Here is a 19913-nt window from a genome sequence, read left to right as displayed (position 1 = left end):
TCATTCTTTTGTAGCGATTCATCGAGAGCGTATTCAATTATGGAATATTTTCATTCGCAACAATAGAATCGTTCAAACGTTTGTATCGTATCGTGCAACTTACAATTAAAAATAATCACATAATCAGAAAGAAATTTAATTGCTAATTGGTATTTTTTACAAATGATAAATTTTCTATAAAAATGTGAACCTATTCTCACAGAATAAAAATATTCGCGTTAAAGGGATTCTCGCGATTAATTAAATGAATTTTCCAAAAAGAATCTGAAGAAATAATGCTAAAAGGGCTTTAAAAGAATCATTGGCTTCGATATTGATAAACGGTTTGAAAATTTATTCTTTTCCTCGATCGAAATTAAAAAAAAGTCAGTGAGTGTGGATTATTCCTCTTTTAAAGAACTTTTGAAGACTTGGAAAAACACAAGGACATAATTTTTATCAGCGAAAACGTTCGAGTGTAAATGCGTTAACGTCCGTTCCGGAAACGTGTACACGATGTAGCGCGTAGGAGAATCTTATTTTTCATGGGGACGATCATGCGTGGGAAATGGGTTCTCGTTCGGCGAATCGCGAGGAAAGAGATCAGGGTTACGTTGTTTACACTAGAAAACGAACTAGAGAAATTTATTCTTTTTTTGGTGCTTTGATTGGTTATTCACTTTGGAGTATTTTTTTTTTTTTTTTTTTTTTTCACTAATGATGATTTTCTTTTCAATCGTCGTAGAACGATTCTTACGTATTATTATTTTATTAAAATTAGAACGAAAGGAAGAAGATTGATTAAATTTTTGCATTTTAAAAATTGTTTTCTCATTTGCCATTTGTCAAAACTTTTTCTCCGTTTCTCATAACGGACATGTCCGGAAAGATAAATATGCAGTAAAGTTTGTTGTGGGTGATCTTATCTCCTCGCATATTGAATTTTTAGTAGCACGATATTCTCTCTTCTCGCGCTTCAATCTATTCCTTAATTTTAAATTCTAAAATCAACGTTTCCTCGTTGAGAAAATAAAAAGCGGTTGAGGGCGTAAATATGGATGCGAAAGTACGCGATTGCATACCTTCTTGATAGCCATGATGCCACGATAAAAACATGAAGCGACTGATGCGCTATTTCGACAATTGTCGTTCCTGCGAAAGAATCACTATTTCTACGCAACGATTTTTACGACTGGAACTCGAGGAATATTCTTCTTGAAGAATATACTATTTCCTTCTTCCTTCTTGTATACACTATCTATGTAAAGTTTACGTACATTTTGATATATTTTCACATTCGCGCTTTACTTTACCGAAAGCTGCTACTTCTAGTAAATTCTTCTGGTAAATACATTAGAAATTTGAAGAAATTTCTATTACGTATATTTTCAGTTATAAAAATTTCATTTTTCCTTGTTGCATGTTATCTTTTTTCGTGAACTTTCCAACGAAATATTTTTTTTTTTTTTTTTTTTGCATTTTTTCTTTTTTCATTTCTGAAATCCTCTTTTTATTTCGCATCGCTGCTTCGTAAACTTTACACTTTTTATTACGTCTTTTGGCATCTTTTCACAATGCTACTGCAATATCTTTAATGACAGACTTCTTTCTTGGAAAAATAATGTTGTTTATAATGCGTAGCAGAACATCAAGAGAATTCTCTTCATGGCAGAATCGTTAAATCAGATGTGAAAATTATTCCAAACTTCAACTTCGTCATTGCAGATGTAATTCTAGATGGAATGGAATGAAAGGTTTCCACCATTGATTCAAGATGAACATTGTCCAGAGAAATAGTTAGAATCGTAAGGAGGACCTTTACAGAAAGTTTGTAATTGTCGAATAGATCAGGAACAATTTACCAAGATAAGAATATAGAATGTTAAAATCGAAGAAAGAATAGATGTTATTACTTATTCTGACAATTCTTCAAACCTTATAGAAAAATCTATGGTCATTCAATTCTTTTAACAACCTTGAGAAGAGATGCTTAAGCATCTGATTATCGATAAATACTCTGCAGTACTTTAAGAATACGATCCTCAGTGACTTTTAATCGATGCAGATGTTACGTTACCAAAAATGAAATTAAAAATGAAAGGAATAATAAAGGAAAAAATTCTATACGACACGGAAACGTACAGATTTATTTTAAAATCTGGTAAACAATGAGTGCTTTAAAAAATGATATTTAACTTGCAACTTTATCATTTAAACGTTCAACGTCGTTGCTTCTTTCTCCCGATAATATCAACTACGATCATAAATTCAAGCGTAGATTTACCGATTTTTCTTTTAAATATAACGATAGCTTATATCCCCCTCGATAATTCATCGAAATAAATAAACAAGCGTAATTCAATTTGATAGCCACATTTTTACCCTCCCCCCTCAATAAAATACACATAGCTCTTTGTGAGAACGTGGCTCACAAATTATGCAATATAGTATCTTAATACTGTAAGATCAGTTTACTATAAATGAACCATTTCAAGGGAGTTAAATTCCGTTAATGTTATCTGAAATTATGGAACTGATATCTACGCGTCTCGAGTACACCATTTGATACGTCAATGATGTATTATTATGCCATTAAAATTTTTCTCGTCATTAATGGATCTTTGAGAGTTTAATATTATCGATGGCCTAATTGCGGTACCAACATGATGGTACTATCACGGTGGATATATGACCGCGATATATTTATGGATCACCGGAGAGATCCGATTGCGTATTCTCTCTCTCTTCATAATCTTTTTATCCACCGCGCGTTGTAAATTCTGCATCAAATTACCCCACGTACGGTTGGGTAGTATGAAACTATCCGTTACGAGAACATTACCGTTCACCCTTCTTCCTGTCACACACTTGGAGAAAAACAGTCCGGAAAAGGGCGGCACCTGTAATACAGGTATCGATATACCGGGTGTCCTAAACCGAACCGTTTCGTTATACATATCATTATTGTTATTATTCTTATTATTTTATCCCATTCGACTCGACGACTTGCGCGTATATAAACTATATAAAATACATATAAAATATAAAATATCATAAATAAAATGTAGGATTGGTTAATTGAAAAAAAAAAAAAAAATTAAATCCAAAATTACAATATCTCCTGAAAATTTGATTCAATAATATTAATGAATACGCAATTTTTCCCCGATCGATATCAATTTTATTTCGTTTAAATTTTTCACGAAATAATATAATATTCCATTGAAAACCATGGGCAAACGGCCAGGATGAGAGTAAATATTTATCCTCGGAATTGGACTTGATTTCGAACGTAACTGTTGTCTCGTTTACAGAAATTTTGATTGGTTCCAGGGGCATATTCCGGGAACGTTATAGGCTATTGGAAAACTTGCCGATTCCCGTGTTCGTAGGAGAAATGGAAGTTTGTAAAAACACGCGTACAACTGGTATTCACAGCGGGAACTTTTATTTCGCGATCTACGCGGCTATAGATCTTGGCTACGATATAGCTCCCAAGGGGTATAGTATAGCAACTTCTTAACAACCTTCGACCGTTGTTATACCCCCGATAGATAGTAACGAAGATAAACCGAAGAATGGAAAGTTGGTTGGAAACTTTGGACAGGCCTCCCTATATAAATGGTAGACCGAAAAGCAGGTGTCACTTCAGGACACCGTTCCTTTATCACCCTCCTTCCGATCGTCCTTCTCTCGACCATCATCCACCACAGTTTTCTCAGTCTGGCAACGTATAAGTTTTCAAAATTGCCAATTTCTTTTTAATCCTTTATCGAACTTCGCTTCGCTTCATACGAAGATATATTATACGATTCTTTTTCTTTTAAACTCCCCCTCTCCCCTATCGTTATCGAGATAATTCTTAGCTTCCCCCAATGCGATTCACCATCTATTGGAAATATATTTTTAAGGATATGGGGTATCGGAGATGTATTTTTAACGATATAAAATAAACCGATAATTCATTGAATTACCCATCGAATTAATCGTGGAATTCTAATAGCCAAGATATTTGTCCTTTTTATCGGTAAACAATATATTTTTAACGATTTTTAAACAGAATCGAAATGAAGGCATATATAAACTCACGTTTAATGATACGTTGAACAACATATTTGCAATAGCATCTTCTTTTTTTTTTTTTTTTTTCTTTCGCTCGCAATGAGGTGTACGGCCCTGAGCCTCAACGAAATTCGAACTCACCTGCCCCGATGTCATGCCCAGATGCCCAACAGTACTATGCATCTGTTGCAAGCCTTCCTTTCAGTCGGTGTCCTTCTCCGGTGTCGTAAGGATCTATCTTCCGGTACATTCGCTCGTGTTCCTCTTTCTCGACCGAAGAGGTTCTCGATATTCTTCTCGGTGATTTGAACGAGTGTTAAGTTTCGCGAAATTTGCGGCGAGGGAAAGTGAAAATGAGGAAAAAGTGAAAATGATGATAATCGGGTAAATAAGTATATAGATCGATATTCGAACAGCGCGAGGAAGCGAAAGGGTGATCGAGAATCGGTGAGTGGAAGCATTTTTTTTTTTTTTTTTTAAGGTTTTTTTAACTGAAATTTGCGAAACGATGAGTAATCGTAAGACGATCGAAGTTATAAAAATTTTGGTAGGGGGGAATTAGAAGGAGATTAAATTCGATTGTTAAAGTTTGGGATTTAAAAGGTTTAAAAGGAAAGATGAAATTATCGTTGGAAATAAAAAAAGAAAAAAAGGGAGGGAGGGAAGATGTAGGAGAAGTTGAGGAATGAAGATGAATCATGATCACGTCACGGGAAGGCGAAAACTGAATGCAAATTTTCCACGGCTTCGTGAACCGAATTCCGATGACTGGATCAACTTGGATTAAATTGCATTATTGCCAGGACAGATTAATTTTAATCGATATAATATAGTCGTTCTTTTAATCCTCCCCTCGCCTTCAAAATTTTTATTTCTTACGATGAGAATGATTCAATGTTGAACAATTTTCTGATCACGTCTTAGATCTCGTCTTAGATGTTCATAAATATTTCAGATCGCGTTGCCAATCGGCTTGAAACCGACTGATAATTTATTAGGCGTATAAAATGATCGTAGTTAAGATGGCAAGAATAGCGTGTAATTTATAGAACGGAAGAAACAAGTATATGCGATATCGGGTTGATGAAAGTGTATGTTCGATCGAGTAGCGATTTCTCGATTGAATTCGTAGAAATATATATTTTTTTTTTTTTTTTTTCTTTTCGGTCGGTGAAAATACGTTGGTCGAACGAATGAAGTGTAAAAGAATGACGGGAATACGTATACGATATGGACATGGAATGTCATAAGAGAGAACGACAGCGGAGAACGACTCTGTCCGTGAAGGACTTCATTGTGCCGAGTATAGGCCGGCATGATAATAACTACATAACGCGCGTGAATCAAGACTGCACTCGCATAAAGATGCATTACGTGGTCCCTGGTCGCTGCGTCATTACGAGCGCAATATATTCTTGGAAACGTTCGATCACCATTTTCGATCGACAGCCATTTCAACCGAGCCGATATTTCACGCGAGAGAAAGAATCGAAGAAAAAGAATTTTACTAAGTACGACGATATCTTCCATTCCTCTCTAAAACATTTCTACGAAACACTGTTTGACCCAATTTCAAGAGGAATAATAACTCAGAGTAGATTAATCAAGAATTTAATCCACGTTCGATCGTGTTTTTTTCTTTCTTTTTTGCGCTTCGACCCAGCTTGTCGCCGGTATTTCAACCAGATGTATCAGAGCTCGAAAGAACGTACTTACATACTAACTGCCTGTTGTTGTAAACTCGGCTACTGGCGAAAAAAGAAAAGAGCTAGAGGCGTAAAAAACGATTGGGATCGGAGCGGCGAATCTCGATTAACGATTCGGGTGAGCCGAGGTTGATTAAATTTTTCACGAATCTCGAACGAAACATTTGGATCGTCGAACGCAACAACGTCTCTTAAAGATCGTGATTTAATTCGAGCGCGATAAACGTTGAACAGAGTAGGAAGGATATGGTACGTAACAGATGCACGGACAGGATCGCATGCGCTAAATTTGCTTGATGTACGATGTATTTTGTAATCGACAGCGCGGAAACGAATAGCCGCAGAAGCTTTATCGACCAGGCCACGTGTGGACACACCTACGTTTAATAACGAGTGCACGTCGCCTCTCTAATGCCGACTTTGGAATCGTTTATCAGATGTCGGAACGTGTTGTGTAAAAAAAAAAAAAAAAAGAAAAAAGAAAAAAAACGGATATTATACAAAAATTCACTTTCAACTATTCATCGTCGTTTTAAACTTGTCGCGCGTACATTTTGCGGGAAATTTCGAAATATTTTCCACCAATTTTTTTGAGCAAGGGATTACAGCTTAAAAAAGGATCACGAGTGAACAAAATTTTTCGTATAAAAAAAGTTAAATTTAAATCTCGAACGAGGGAAATCGAATTGGAATTTTCACAAATCCTTCGGACATCGGAAGGCAAATGTTTGTCCGGTAAATGGACTTGTTTCGATCTTAAAATTACACGTCACAAGCCTAGTTTGTTCTCGCGATCCCTCGTGTTCCCGCGTTATTCTCTGCTCCTGACAGATGAACCGACGCCAATTCAAACACCGAATCTAATACACGCGTTTCGATATACGGGCACCGTTGCATCGTTGACGCATGAAATCGGTGTATATAATCAGCTGGAAATACGCAACAGAGAATCGTCTGATATGCGGTTCGTGGCCTGCAACGTAAACGTTTCCAAACGTAAACCATTCGATTTCACGTAAACCTGTCTCTGTGGCCAATATTAATTCGAAACGTGTCGAAGGTAACATTCATTGGAAATGTATATCCATCCTGGTGAATGAAAATCGACATTATCTCAACGCCTCGCCCCGAGATTTTCGCCTCGTTTAACGTCGTTTAACATCGTTCCCCTTTAAAATTTCACGAAAATCGGAGAGGATTTCTTCGAAACAGGGTTAAAATAGAAGCGAATCTCTCCTATTAAGACACGAGATGAAAGATTTATGGATTTTCGTCGACGAGGTGGAAGCTATTATAGGCAACGAAACTGTTTTTCCTGGTCAATTATCGATGCAAATAGGATGCAAGAATTCTTCGTTGAAGAATCTAATGAAAATGGAAATAAACGTTAGCGAGGAGCTAACGTGAAAATGTATCTGAAATGACAGTTGTTCTTATTTTTATATCTTGTACAATCCTATTATTTGCAACCATTGGCCGAGTTATTATCACTGTGTAAACACAGTTTTGTTTTGTAAATTGCAAGTTTCGTTAGATAAATCGGATTTCATTCATTTTTTGTTTTTTCTCCAAGAAAAAATTGGATTTAGATTGTTCATTTTTTTCCAAGTAATAATTTATTGTTGATCCTCGAGTACCGTGAACGAAAGCGTGTTTAAATTTCGTAGGATATTTTATACTGCTGCATCGATTATTTGTTGTCTATCTGTTTTTGTTTTGCAACATGCGCGAAATTTTAACAAGGAATGTTTATTTCACGAAATTTTCAAATTTCCATGAAAATATTGCGGTTTTCCGAAATTAAATTACAAATCGTCCTTTTTTCAATAAAAAGATATATATATATATACATATATTCTGTCAGGAATTAACGATACAAATATCGTATATATATGCGTATTTACGCAAGAAACGTATTTTATACGAAGCTTTTATCGGTCCGATAATTTTTTCACAGTGCGCACCCTTTAAAATTTTAAAGAGACGAATTCTCGTCTACGTGTAACTAATGTTATTTTGCTAATTCGTTTATTCCATTGCGTTCCCTCGCGTGAGAATTTTTCAAAATCCACGCGCGTATTTCACGCTAAAAATATTAACACTTGGAAGAGGTTGTGATGGTCTAACTGCACAAAGCACGCGTCTAACTATGCGAGAATAAACCATCCTCTTTCGTTGCATTATTGTTCTCTCTCTCTCTCTCTCTCGTACATTCTTCATCTCCATCCTCTTTCCTTTTGTCTTTCACGATTCTCTAACGATCCCTCGTTTATTCACCGTGTTATCCATTCAGAATTTCCCGGATAAACTTGGTCGTCTTCGATCGTAAGGAGAGTGGTTTTCTGGCGATTGAGTAGAAATCGAAATCACTTATATCGAGATTTATCTCGTTTCATCAATTCGGCCTACAATTCATTCATACTCGAGATATTTCCAACTATCGCGATTGAAGGGATCATTAAATGGAATTTGCGAATTAATTGCGAGAGATCGATCGCTTTTCGTGTGAGATCGTTGATAAACATTTTGGACAAAAAAATATTTTGCCGATAGATTAATTATCGTAGAAAATGGGGGACGCTCCCAGAGTTAAAAGTTTTCTCACTGAAATCGTTGAATTTAATGATACTTATGGTATAATTAGATTCCGCGGTAATTAACGATGGTAGAGGCTTTGCCTTCTTCGACGACGATACCTCGATAAAATCATAAGAGCCTATCATAAAATTTATAAAACGTAATAAGAAGTTTTAATTAAATTCACAGTGATGAAAGTAGAACGGTGAATTATTTATTTCGGATCCATTTCGTTTCATTTTCGATCACTCGGGCTGCTTTGAAATTGCTTTGGAATTGGGATTCATCGATGTTTTTAAGAGCGTTAGCAGAAAGAAACGAGATATTGGAAAACAATTGAGAATCGTCGTCCATTCTTTTCCCGCGGATTTCCCAAGATTTACGAAAATAATGGCGACGTGTTTACATTGATTTTTTTTTTCTATTTGGGATTCGATCCTATTAATCGTGTTGACGGGATTAATCGTGTTCAGTTATGGCCATTTCTAATTACCTAGATTAATTAAGCCGATCCATTAGTTTGCCGAATTACCACGTAAATGGTAGCAGGGGTAAATGGCTCGATCGTTGCTTCAAACACATCTCTGTAGATGATTTTGACGCTCGTTATCTTCTTTTCTCCTTTATCTAATAAAAATTAACGTCTCGTAATTTCGACTTATAATTTCAACTTTTCTCATGAAACAAGAATATTCTATATGTAATATAAGAATTCAAAAGTATAATATATTTTTTCGTAGGTTGTTGTCTTCTTCTTAAAGGAAAAGTTAAAAGAAATTTGCTTTTTTATAAGATAACTCACTTTCCATCTTGCAAGACGCATCGAATTTATTTTATTTCTTTCTTGGAATACTTGTTTCCTGAATCGAACATTCTAGCATCGCGCCACGATAGATTCCGCCATATTTTTTTCCCCCACGATACGGTTTGCCTGTTTCATCTATTTTTCATAGTGTTAATTGCATCGTTCCATTAAATTAATTCAAAGATATCACGAACGTGTTTATTATGAAACCGTTTCTTCTATGTCCAGCATTTCTTTTTCTACAACGATGTAGAAACTTCATAAAAACTTCATAATATATTTGTGTACAATATATTTCACTGTGCATATTTGTTCAAGGCGCGCATCGAACTATTTGGATATATTTCACTTTTTAATTTATTATATTTTTCTTAATTGGTTCTACAAAAAAATTCAATAAAATTTCAAATTAATATTTCAAATTTGTATAAAAATCTCGAATCCACGAAATATTCGAAATTGTTTGCTTTTTTTTCTATCTGAAAAGTCTTATAAATTATATAATCGAGGTATTAATTGAAAAAGTTAGTGCAAGATCAATCGAAAGAAGAAAATTTATTATATTTCTCGGCTGCTTTAATCGAAGTTTCGTGTCGAATACGTGACGATAGGACGAATGCAATCGTAAGGATCCATTATGTCCGAACGTATGAATTTTTTATTAAAATATCAGAGAAAACACTTTGGGCTTTTATCCGTGGTTTTATTGCTCGTCGTCGAGTGGTTTCTACATGCCGTTTGTCTCACATCCATTTTACGAGCCTCTCGAGACCTGCCAGTCCGCCAACTTCGTTCTCCGGGACAGAATTCTCGCTTCTACGAATTTATTAAAACTGATTCTGCAAACGAACTTTTCATCTCTTTCCCTCGCTCGTACAACGTGGTGAAACGAAGGTCGAAAATATTTTCTGCGAATGGATGAATCGACACGTGCATTTAAGGTGATTAAAGATTGTTACAATCCCATCGTGATTTGCCTTTTTTTTTTTACGAGAAGATAGAAACTTTGCTGATAATTAATTGCATCATTTTATTTCCTTTTGATATCTGCTTTATATGAGATATCTGTTTTTCGTGAGATTTTCGTTTCTGTGATATTTGAAAAGGGAAAAATCGAATTAATTATCGAATTTAAATTTTTCAACGAGCAAAAGAACTGATCAATCTTGCCAAGATAAATTCAATTTGTAAAACTTGAAAATAAAAAAAAAAAAAAATTGAATCGAAGTGTGAAAATAAATAATTTTGTCAAGGATTAAAATGTATTATTACGAGGAGTTAGAATGTATGATAAACAGAATTTGCCTTTCGATTATAATCAAGATTCATTTGTGGCTATGTATTCTCTTTCGTGAGAACAAAGCCGTGCATTGTTCAAAACGAATGGAAATTTAATTCTCATTGAACAATGGACGTCTTCCCTTGATGAATTTCACCTAATGAAGCGACTAACTACTTTCCCTAATCCTACTCTTTTCATTAATAATATCCTTTACGAATGCGTGTACCATTTTATTTTTACCTTGTTAAGTCTGTACATAACGAATGGATTAATTCCAGAAGCAAGTATTCCTTCCAACATTTACTATTTAATTCTATCTATTTAAAATTAGATGAAAAATATAGATATTGTAAATATCAAACGAAACGATCTGAATAATTTTATAAAATTGCATAGTTTGATGATAGATTTTATAAGAATAAGAGAAAGTACATACTCGAATATACTTTGAAAATTTATATCTGTATTTTACGTAGTGAAGAATTATTATAGTGAAGAATAATTATTAACATGCAGGAGTAGCTTCTTGAGAATGCATATTGATGTTAGTTGTGCCACGTGTTCCTTGGAAACGTGCTCCTTTTATATACACTTGTATACCTGGCTTTATATCTTCGTACCTACCGAGAATTTGTACAAAGTGCATCCAGTCACGGTATCATGGTTTCCTGACTCTCATTTTTCATAGTTATACTGGAAAAGTTACCTGAATTCTCGTGTTGGTTCTTAGAAAAAAAAACTGATATTTTAAAAAGTTGATATAAGAGTATTTACAATGCAAGGATCATTTCATAAAGACATTTTATTAATTTATTATAAAATTTATAACAAGTTACGATAAATAAATTTTTTTAAATACGAAAAATAAAATTAGATAAATTAACAATGATTTCAAAGATTATATTCGTCAATAGAAATGTTAGAGATAGCTTAATTCGCAAAACGAAACACAGGTGTTCAATTGAGAACACATACACTGAAAACCGTCAAATATTGACAGAGACAACATGGTAGATTTTAGAAATTAGATTTTTATTGTAAACATCCAACTTTTATTATTTAATAATTTAAATAGTCAATATTTATAATTCAGTTTGCAAACACTATACATATAACAAACTATTTAATTTATACATTGTAAACGCTCTTTTGCATATATAAAGTAAATTTTTCCCAAAATAAACTATACGCAGTAAAATTTTTTTATAATATAAAAAATATAAAATCTTTATAAAATATTACGTATAATAGAAACTTACTTATATACATATTGAGATTTCGATTATGGAAAAATTATTCAATAGTTATTTTTATTTCTTCGAAATTGTCATTTTATTTAAATTTCGTACGAAATCGTTTGTAACAAAAAAAAAAATTTAGTCGACTCTCCATCGAAAGTTGCTTCATTGATAAAAAAGACAGGCTGGGGAAGGGTACGGTCAAAACGAAGTGCTGGAACGATGGGGGCGTCCTATTGGTGGGGGCTAGACGGCAGCTGTTTGCTCGGCACACGGCCGAGGGTCGCGTTCCATGTGTACCCGCCAGCAATGCCACATCGTTGTCGCTGCTCTGCGACCAGTGTAATGTTTGCGATGGATACTCGTGGCGAAAAACGTTTGTGAAAAATGTGACGTTTATTTTTGCGCGAGAATACGTTCGTTCAACGTTAATTCATCGTCGGTGTGTGTGTGTTTGTGTTAAAGAAAATCGTATAAGAAAAGAATTTACAAAGAAATAGTGATCCGGTAGTAGCGACAAGAAACAACGAGAAGGACATGCAGAGGTTGGAAAAAGATATTTTCGCTCGCTGTTGTGAGAACTGGTTACGTGGTTGAGACACGTACGTTAGTGGACGACTTGTAAGGAGATTTCGAGTTGGCGGTGAAACGTGAATTGAGAAATACAGAATGAAAAGTGTGAGAAAGGTGACAGGTTAAGTTTCGAACAGGGGACGCTTGCCTCCAAACGACATTTCTCGGTCGGTAACGTGTAAGGGATCGATTATTTGCTTAACCGGTGAAAATGTTCGAATTATCCCGCCTTTTTTTCAATTTTATGGTTTATTCATACAAATAAGACACATTTCGATTAGTTTCCAAGAATTTTATAACTACAACTTGGAAAATAATAATAAATACCAGAACAATATGTTAGCGGAAGAAAAAGTTTATGGAAATTGTTTGAAACAAATTACGATCGCAATGTACAGTTCATGTTCGATCACCATTAAGTTAATAGTTGTGTGTAAATATGGCTTTATAAATGTCACGTGACTTTATAAATGTCATTATTGAAGTATTTACAGAATCAAAGAAGCATACAGAGTTCACGCTTTGTTACAAATCATACAAATATCGCGTGTCGTGACTGAAACATTCGAAATACAGGTAAATCTATAAATCTGGCAGACATATCTGTTATCGAGACAGTCACTTTTGCCATGATAAGTATCTCTTTGCCATAGAATTTAATATCTGTCACAAAATCAATCGATATGTCAATCAAGATAATTTTTTTTCGTACATATTTTTATTTTATACATTTTTATTTCAAACGATATATTAAAATAATATTTCTATATTAAAATAATCTTTCTATATTTCTTTCTTTTTGGAAAAAAGAAAATTTTTAAATTTATTCTTAAAATTATTGTAATTATTATTGTCCTTAAACTTTCAAATAAAATTTTTCAATCCTTGGAAATAGGATTTTCTAAATATGCATACAATATATATCAGCAGGATTATGGCAGAAAATGGCTGTTCTCGGACAAGAGCAGTTCCTTTTCCTTCTTAGGAAACACGATGAACGTTATCTCAGCTCGAATAGGTCGACTTACTCTCGATGGAATTTGAGAACGGTAGTGAACGGACGCACGTGCGTCCTTGCGAGGTAAACCTCTATGCATGAAAGGTTGCATAACCATAAGTAGATTCGTTTATGGACATTTTCTTATTTTCCAGTTTTCATATTTTCTTTCACTTTTCTCTTTATTATTTTTTATTCATTTTAAAAAGAATTTCTTTTTTTTTTTTTTTGATCACATTATATCGATTTTTATCACATTTTCAAAAGATATGGAAATTATCATTATTTTTTATGATAACGTTAATACCATTTTTGTTGTAGCAAACATGGTATTTTATTGAGAGATTTTTTTTTAATTAATTATAACATACAAACTTATAAATATAATAAAATTAAATTAAAAAGCATAATTATTTTTAATTCTGCCAGGAAAAACATATATATATATATATATATGTTTTTGAAATCACTAAGCATTAAGCTTAATTATTCCTGAAAAAAAATTTATATACTGTGGAATATTATTCATAATAGCATTAACATCAAGCTTAACGCTTGATGGTTATTCGCATGCATATGCACGCCATGTTTCATAGCTAAATTAAAAATAATTAATCTCTTTCAATATACGACTTTAATTCTAATTTTTCTATCAATTATTTAATATTTAATTAATAATAAATTATTTAAAAATAACGGATTGAAAAAAGATAATCAAGAGAAATGAGAGGAATATTTTTTAATTAGTCAGATAATACTTCCAGATGTTAACATGATGTTTTCGTAATATTATTCATTAAGTATGCGTCTTGAACATGTTCGAACCGCTTGACGAGCGGAAGAAGGCGTTCGCCTCCTGGTGTCAGAGAACCATAGTTTCGCGCGGGAACGGAAGTAGATTGCTGTTTATCGTAGACGAGTTTCAGATAAGGAGGACAACGCTTCAAAAGGATCCATTGTTAACGTTTCCATGACTGGCAAGGGTATACTCCATCCTAATTACCCTAGTTTCCTGGAATGACGCGTTTTAGGGAAAATATTTCTATTAATAATAGAAATATTTCACCGAAAAGACGATAATTCCGTTTTCATCCTATATATCGTAATTATAATTGATTCACAAATTTATTACTATGGGAAACCAATATTTTTTCGTCTAAATGCTCTTCTCTATGAATCGTTTCTCTCAACGATTCGTTAACTCCGCGATCGATGGTTTGCAACGCACGGAACAATTCGTCACGGAACAACGATTATATTAACAATGTCAGAGAACGGTAATTCCACGAATTAAACGAAATAATAGATCGTAGTAGTTTATCGAAAAAAATATATCGAGGACGATGTCATAAAATAAAGAATTTAATTGCTATTTTCAAGCTTTTGTTATTTTTTTTCCGTTAATATCGATACCTCTTTTAGAATATCAAAGAGAACACGTGATTATTCGATTTTTAATCCGACACATCGAGCCAAACGTAGCTTGTAAAGAGATCCGTTAGCCGCAAATCGCTTTTTCAGGATTTCCGCATCAGTGACAGCGTGTTGACATTTGTGCAGAGATAAAACAGTGGACGATCGTTTAATCTATTTTCCTTCTTTTCACTCGTTACCCTTTCCCCCCTCGCGCACGTTCACCAGGATCAACGTTGTTCCGTTCAGGACCCGTTTTTATCGCGTATCCGAGTTTGACCGTTACTTTGAAGTTACTTTACTACTTCCATTTTCTTCTCTTTTTTTCGTTTTTTCATCTTTTTCTTTTCTGACGCGTCGCTTTCACGTTTCAATGGCAGGTTTATTCATCTCATTCTCCGTTGGCAAGAATGCGCAATTTTCTGTAATGTAATCCACTTTTGTCGCTCGGAGCTTTTAATGGCCGCGAAAAAATTGCTCGAATGTTGCTCGAACGAGGAAGAAATAGTAAAAGCTCTAATTTCCATTCGCCTCTCGAGGAAACTAATATCTCGGGATTGAAACGCGTCCGAAGAAATCGATGTCTCGATGCATCCAACCCGTTCTTTCGTTTTTTTTCTTCCTTTCTAAAAAAAAATCTCTTCTTAACATCGTTAATCTGAAAAATTCAGCAGCTCACGGTACATTTAAATTGAAGTTGAAACACGTCGATAATCGGAACGAGTTAAAAAATAATAAAGCAATATCGAGCCGTTGTCTAGATTTCGTTCTTTCCTATTGAAAATCTCGCCGTGCGATCAGATCTTTCGTGGCAACAATGGTGAGACGGTAATCACGAAGGAGAAAGGGGAAACGGAAGCGTTATTAGTGGCTATTAGCACAATGGACGTTAAAACGAGAGGAAGTTACTGGCGTATACTCTTTTCTTTGTTTGTCTTCGCTTCTTCCTTCCATTCTCGAAGAAGTTTCCGAAGATTAAAAAATCGATGTACCGTTGTTAAAAAATAATGATTAAAGCTAAGAAGAACAAAATTAGGGGATTAGAAATGGAAGATCTTTTTTTTTCTCTCTTTTTTTTTTTTTTTTTTTTTAATAATCGATTAATTTCTTCAATCTGTACGACTCAAGGGATCGAATCCACCCCCGACAATTTATTTACTTCTGGCTTTAATTATCCCATTATCATTTCGACGAGCCGTAATTACCTCGTTAACTTCTAATGAACTTCAATCTGTATCGCAAGAGGCGATTTTATTCCTCCTCTCGATCGATACGATAGTCCTCGTGTTTCTTTAACCGCGCTCGTTTCCTAACTTTCCCTCTCGCCCCCTATCCTGCATTTCGAAATTAACAATTCAAACCATCTGCCCGCCCATAATCGCGCCCGTCTGCCGAGTTTATCTAATCATTGACGTACTTATAATATCATTTCCGTCGTTTTGTTTAATTTGCACTTGCCTCTGCTCGTTTCTACAACTCGATTCTCATATCCCTCGAATTTTTTCGCTCTTTTTGTTTTTTTTTTTCTTTTTTTCTGCGTATTACCCCAACGGCTTATCGCGTCTACGTTTCTCCTCTTCTCGTGACTCCGTTTGCTTTCCGATAAAACTCTCTCTTCCCTCTCGATTTTCCCTACGCTTATATTTGCAAGAAATTTCTATTTGGTATTCAAACCGAGGGGCTCCATCGACAACAAACAGCCACTCTATCGATCCCACGTGGAATCGAAATCCGGAAGAGGAGGATTCGGATTCGCTCGATACCTCGATCGATCCTCGTTCTTCATTGTGATGGTGAGAGACGTGTCTTCTTCTCGGGCTTACCGATCTATTTATTTCGCTTTATTCCGCCTACCCATTTTATTCGTTGACAAACTATCCCGTCCAATTTGCAGGTCTCCACGCTGTTTCCAGCGTGGTTTATGGGCAAAGTTCGCCACCTAGTCGCTTTCTTAGATACACGAACCATTTCTTTTTAGCCTTGTACCGGTGAAAAGTGTTCGATCCGTGCGATAAAAGCGTTTCGAGACGCGTTGTCACGTGTTTGTATACCATTTACGATAAGAGAGGAGAAGTAAGGAAGATTTTTTTTTTTTTTTTTTTTTTTTTTAAAGTTTCACAAATTTTCGTCGTTCACATCGTCTCTCGTAAATATTAAAAATTAAATTTTCTTAAATAAAATCAGAGATTAGATATCTTCCATCATCCTCTTTCGGAATTTCTTTCGTCCCCATTCGTAGCCGAAAAATTAAACAACCGCAAGACAATTGCATAATAGCCTTATAAATTTCGTCCCTATTATCGTCCATCATATCTTTAATAATCATAAAGAAATCGTTACGGATCCCTTTATCTCACGAATTACGCCCCATCAAATGCGAGTAACCAGATATTTCTGGAGATAAACGCTGTATCTCTCCTCCCTCAGGTATACATACCCTCTCCAAACTTCTCTTCGAAATTCCAATTCGAAAATCAATCGAATCGCGTTCGAGAAATTATTATATACTCTTGGAGAATGAGACGAGAGGATCGGAAATCGATCTGGCTCGAATCGAATCGAATCGAATCGAATCGAATCTCCGTTCTTCGAACCCCTTAAACTCTCGTCCCATCATCCTTTTCGAGCTCGATGCAACGCCCTTAGTAGCCAGAGATCTTGCTCGATCCGAGCAACGAGACCAGTCACGGACGCTGGCAATAAGTTTGATTGGGCTAACAAATTGTCACTCTCGTCTCGAGGAGGAAGAGGCGACGTTCACCGCTCCACCACTTCTTCGTAATAGGCAATTGCGGTTGGCGCACTGGAATCGGTCGTGTCCTAAGTAAATAATAAAATCGTTCCTCGCTCGAGCCAACCAGTCCATCGTGCGACACGCGTTCATACGGATTCGTTCGTTCGTTCGTTCGGCTCGCCCCTCTTGGAAAATTCCAACCTCTTGGAAAATTTCGCCATGTATTCCGTGAAATTGCGGATCGGTTCTCCCTTCTCCCCCCTCCTCTCCCCCCCCCCTCGAATATGAAATTTCACGTTAAACGTTGCGTTTGGTGAATAATTCAACGGTTTAGCGAGCTCGAAGGGCGATATTCGAAATGGTGGGGTCGGACGCAAGAATTACGTAGGATCTCGAAATGTGTTCACGGGTTTTATTCGAATTCGCGTTTTATTCGTTTTATCGTTGCGTTGATTTCTTTCGTACATTTTCTTTTCTTTTCTTTTCTTTTCTACTTCTCTTTCTTTCAATTATTATTACTTCAATTATTATTACTTTCGATTCTCCAACGTTTGCAAGTTATCGGTGTTTTTTTTAACGACGTCGTAAAGAGACAGATATTAAGCTCGATGAGAAACGGAGAGGTGCGAGATACGAAGGTGATTTCAGTTTATATGTTTCCAGAGGAGAGTGTAGTATAGTTGGAGATGTTAAAAATTTTTATCTTCTTAGCCGCTTGCGGGGAAAAACGTTGATCGTGTTTCCGTTGAAAGAAAGACTGCTGCGGGGGAAGAATTAAATCGTCCTTGTTGTACATGAAAATACTCGTCGATTTTTCAGCTTTATCGAACCAAAGAAGTAGCTGAAAGGGGGTATCCGAAGAAGAAACGAATCTGAAAGTCTTCCTTTGCCAAAGAAATACGAATATTAATATAAATATAAATTTATAAGCAAACGAGCGAGGAATATATTTTATCGTTTCCTTCCTCTTCTTTTTCTCGGAATATTCCACGTGAAAGTTCAACGACTACGAAAACATAGAATAGTTTGCGCGAGTGAAACGTGATTTCGTGATTAGATTAGATAAAATTTGAAAAAAAAAAAAAAAAGGAAAGAAAAACTTGGAGGCATCGAATTTTGGAAAACGTGGAAAGATCCTCCAGATGAAATTTCGCAAATTGTCCACGTCCAGTCCGAAAATGGAATTGCTCTCGAGGCGGTCGTCGAGCGACAGGATGTCGACCTTGAAACGGTCGAGGTCCTTTCGAGCATCGATGAAGCTGATGTCGAAGCTACGCAGCCGGGCGAGCATGCGTTTAAACGGTGGTTTCGATTTGTCTCCGGCCAATTTGCAACATTCGAAAAGAAAACGGGAGAAATTGAGCCTGGTGGAGGAGGTGTCGTCCCCCGTCAACAACAACAACAACAACAACAACAACACCAACACCGCGGCCGATCCTTCCGCCGAGAATCGTCGTTCGAGGACCGACAACGAGACTCTTCTTCCCCGGAACGACCGCCTCCCGTCGACCGAGTTCGAGTCCCGAAAGATCGCCAAGGAGCTGAGCAAACTGTGCCTCGCAGACCTGATGACGGAGAAAAATCGCAAGTGTCGAGGGAATAGAAAGAGCAGCGACGAGATCTCGCCTGATAAAGCGATGACGACGCGTCATATATTTCGTTGGAGGAGGAGCAACGGGGGGGAGGAGGAGAGCGAGGAGAAAAAGTGTGCCCCTTTTCCCACCACCGGTGGCCACGCGTCCTACGAGAACCCGACTTTTCGCCTGGACACCTCCCTCGACTCGTCCATGTCCGCTTTCCTCTTCGAATCCGAGAATTCGGATCACGTAGCGAGCGAGGCCGACGAGTGCAAGGACGACGACGCGGACGACACCGCGTTGACGGTGGTCGCGAATTCGAAGAACGAATTGGAAGACATCACAGGGCGAGAATCGGAGGGGGGGCTCGACGACGACGACGACGACGATTACCGGCGAACGAACGAATTCGAGCGTAAGAGTGATCGGTGCTTGTTCACCGTCACGAAGGCGAGAAGTTTGTCGGTGAACGACGTGGCGCCGCGTGACCGCGACGAGGTCGCGAGCAGCTTGGTGTTGAACGACTTGGTGGCCGAGAGGGGGTGTCTCGACGACGGGGACGCGTCTAAGGGGCGTCCCAAGTCGTCCGAGAAAATTAGGAAAACTTCGGTTTGCTCGTCCAAGTCGTGCAGGATCAGGACGGTGGACAATATCGCCAACTTTTGGACGAACGCACGGGGCGGCAGCTTTCGTAGCAAGGTCTCGGTTGGGAGGAAGAAGTCGATCAAAGAATCGAGGGAGCACGATTCCCTGGGTCAGGATAGGGTACTCGTTACGACCATCTCTGGATCAAGTACGGCCCATCAGGTTTCTTTTTTTTAATCACTTTCCACCCTCGAATTTCCACCCTATTATCGAATTCGAATTTCTTTTGAATAAGTCGCTCTCTTGGCGAGAGGAGAGAGCTCGACTTCGATCATTTTCGCGAGCGAAAGTAAAGAGATCCAAGGGACGGAATTATTCCGTTCTT

The 19913-nt window shown here is 36.5% G+C and overlaps 1 protein-coding gene across 11 annotated transcripts in view; it reads left to right on the top strand.

Annotated features, from left to right (window-relative positions):
- Window positions 1-19913, top strand: part of LOC122711335 (ankyrin repeat and fibronectin type-III domain-containing protein 1) — a 105823-nt gene that overhangs the window by 71686 nt on the left and 14224 nt on the right. For 2 of the 11 annotated variants that reach the window (XR_006346083.1, XM_043930024.1), the window contains exon 1: window positions 17654-19736. The exons of 5 other annotated variants lie outside the window; for them this stretch is intronic. Coding sequence is in view for 2 of the 6 variants with exons in the window: in XM_043930024.1 (XP_043785959.1) it covers window positions 18509-19736 (1228 nt within the window). In the remaining 4 variants the exon portion in view is untranslated. Of the gene's footprint in view, window positions 1-4303; window positions 4489-12120; window positions 12799-16336; window positions 16426-17653; window positions 19751-19913 lie in introns of those variants that run through there. 4 more of the 11 variants (XM_043930023.1, XM_043930033.1, XM_043930031.1 and 1 more) reach the window with 4 other exon arrangements.

The sequence above is a fragment of the Apis laboriosa genome, unplaced genomic scaffold (genome assembly GCF_014066325.1).
Source record: "Apis laboriosa isolate Shangri-la unplaced genomic scaffold, ASM1406632v1 scaffold16_cov148, whole genome shotgun sequence".
Lineage (NCBI taxonomy): Eukaryota > Metazoa > Arthropoda > Insecta > Hymenoptera > Apidae > Apis > Apis laboriosa.
The sequence above is the reverse complement of the archived record's forward strand: the minus strand, read 5'-3'. Positions and strand labels throughout refer to the sequence as shown.